General features: G+C 58.7%; 1 protein-coding gene across 4 annotated transcripts in view; it reads right to left on the bottom strand.

Moving 5' to 3' along the window:
• The window catches only part of GRTP1 (growth hormone regulated TBC protein 1), a 17666-nt gene that overhangs the window by 9809 nt on the left and 5432 nt on the right, over positions 1 to 2425 (bottom strand). The window contains exon 3 of one of the 4 annotated variants that reach the window (XM_010831447.1): positions 2385 to 2411. In XM_010831447.1, the coding sequence (XP_010829749.1) occupies positions 2385 to 2411 (27 nt within the window). Of the gene's footprint in view, positions 1 to 2384 lie in introns of all 4 variants that reach the window. The other 3 variants (XM_010831445.1, XM_010831444.1, XM_010831446.1) reach the window with 3 other exon arrangements.

The following is a 2425-nucleotide window of genomic DNA, read 5'->3' as shown; positions in this document are numbered from 1 at the left end:
CAGCCCTTACTCTCCAATCAGCATCAACATCAGCTCCTCTGACGAGGCCAGGCTGCTGGGTCCCCAGCGTCTCCTCTGGTCCCCACGCCCTGAAGTGTGGGTGAAGCGTGAGCACTTTACGTAAAGCTTTGGAAATTCCCCCCAATTCTTATGACTGAAAACAGAAGCAGGCAGGACACCTGAGAGCCCCGTTTAGAGACAAAGAGACAAAACGGAAAACTACCCGAAGGCTCTAGCGCTAAAGAACCAGCTGCAGCGCAGGACACCTGAGAGACGCGGGGCGATCCTGGGTCGGGAAGGTCCCCTGGGGGAGGGCTCTTGCCTGGAGAATCCCATGGACAGAGGGGCCTGGTGGGCTACAGTCCATGGGGTCGCAAAGAGTCGGACACGACTGAAGTCACTTGGCACAGCACAGATAAGCCCATCACCACCAACTTCTGTCTGCAGGAGGGTGCCTGGCGGCCTCTCCCACCTCCGCCACCCCCTCCCTGCCCCCAGTACATTCCTGTGAGCCCGCGTCCAGGGCAGAGTGGGGTGGCTGATGGACACCCTCTGACCCCGCCTAGGGCAGAACGGCGGTGTCGGCGAAGGGACACTCGTGGACACCGTTGATAACGCAAGGCCTCTCGGCGGCCGCGGGGATTCTGCCCCCAAGCTCGGGCCCCCAGCCCTGCACCTGCCCACAAAGTCCAGATCTGAGCCAAGCAGCAAACTGGGTGCCTCCAAGCTTGGAATTTCCAATCATATGTTTTTTAAAAAAAGATTTTTTTTCCCTGGAAATCTGAACATTCCCCAAACTGGCACCTATCAGGGGGAAATGAGTTTTTCACTAATTCAGAGTAGACTGACCAACTGTGCTCATGCCTGTGTAATGATCTTTATGATGAGACGCTTTAGCAGATGTTGAAATCTTTCTCCCCGCCCCCTGCATGGGAAGCAGATGTGATGGACGTCCCGTCTGGGCTCAGGTGCGCGATGCGCCTGCTCTACTGGCCCTGCACCATGGCTGAGGCAGGCTCCCTGACCGCAGACCAGAGCGGCCGCGTGACCCAGCGACTCCACCTCGGGGTCTGTCCCCAAAGCACTGAACGCGGGTCTCGGAGAATTACTTGACACCCTGTTCAGGCAGAATTCACTGTAGCCAGGGGGTGGAAACAGCCCGGGTGTCCATGGACAGAAGACGGACACGCCCAGGCTCTGGTTCAGCCTCAGGAAGGGCGGAAGCTCTGACGCACACACAACCCGGCTGGGCCTCTCGGACACTGTGCTCCGTGAAATCAACCAGACACAGAAGGACAGACACAGCCTGATTCCACCCACGTGAAGTCCAGGAGAGTCAGAGACAGGGAGCAGACGGTGGAGCCAGGGCTGGGGGCTTAGTGTGTAACAGGAACAGAGGCTCCCCTTGGAAAAATAAAATGGTGAACTGCACGTTGTGTATGTTTCACCGTAATTAAAAATAAAAGTATCCAAAAACTCTGCACCAAGTAGAGCCTTTAAAATTCATTTTCCAGACAAACACCCACCCATCACTTGTGGTCTCTCCCTGCCCACGTGAGCGCTGCTGGGCCTGCGGAGGGAACCCACGTTCCCTGCAGGTCACGACAGCGTCTGTCCCAAGCCCTCCGGCCAGGGTTTTCTGGGGGGTCAGGGTGTGGCCGGCAGGCTCAGCGGCGGTGCTGGGATCCGAGACCCCCGCTCCTTACGCTGGGGACACGCCGCTTCCTTGCTGTCCCCAGTCAATCCAACCTCCCAGACGTGTACAGTGACCAACTGTTCAATGAAGTCCTTTGTGTTTAGTTCTGTCGTTCTCAGAAGCCGGCAAAATCGGACAAGCAGGTGTCTCTCCTAAAGATCTACTTGTTCAACTTAGGTTAACCGTTTTTCTGAGGACTCCGCACTTGTGAGAGCCTGTGGCCAGCGAGGAAGCTGGGGTCACGAGACGGCGGCCAGGGCGTGAGCGCCTCTGGACACTCGGCATCGGCACAAAGAGCGGACGCAGCGCGCAGCTTCCTGCAGCCGCGTCTCGAGTCCTCAGGGCCGCCCAGCCCGCGTCTGTTCTGACGGCTGGCTCTGCATCGGCCTCCTCACACCCCTGGAGCATCTTTGCAGAAGAAACCCACCCTTTCTACCACTTTCCTTAACACCTAGCTGCCCACCCGAGGATTTTCTGAACCAATTCTGACCACTGTCCTCCCGTCAAATAAGTCCCCGTTTTGCTCGTCCTTTGAGAAAATGGGAATCAGGGGTGCGCCTTTGACAGTGCAGGTCTCATCCCCACCACGACCGGGAGTCGGGGTGCAGACACACGTCCCCTGGGGGAGGCGCCCCCACCCCAGGGCCGCCCCACCCCGGGGGCCTCCCCCACCCGGGGGCCATGTCACCTGTCCGGATGGCCTCCTCCAGGCTGGCGCTCCGCTCCCCC

The sequence above is a fragment of the Bison bison genome, unplaced genomic scaffold (genome assembly GCF_000754665.1).
Source record: "Bison bison bison isolate TAMUID 2011002044 unplaced genomic scaffold, Bison_UMD1.0 scf7180017864527, whole genome shotgun sequence".
Lineage (NCBI taxonomy): Eukaryota > Metazoa > Chordata > Mammalia > Artiodactyla > Bovidae > Bison > Bison bison.
Note: the sequence above shows the minus strand (reverse complement) of the source record. Positions and strands in the feature narration are given on the sequence as shown.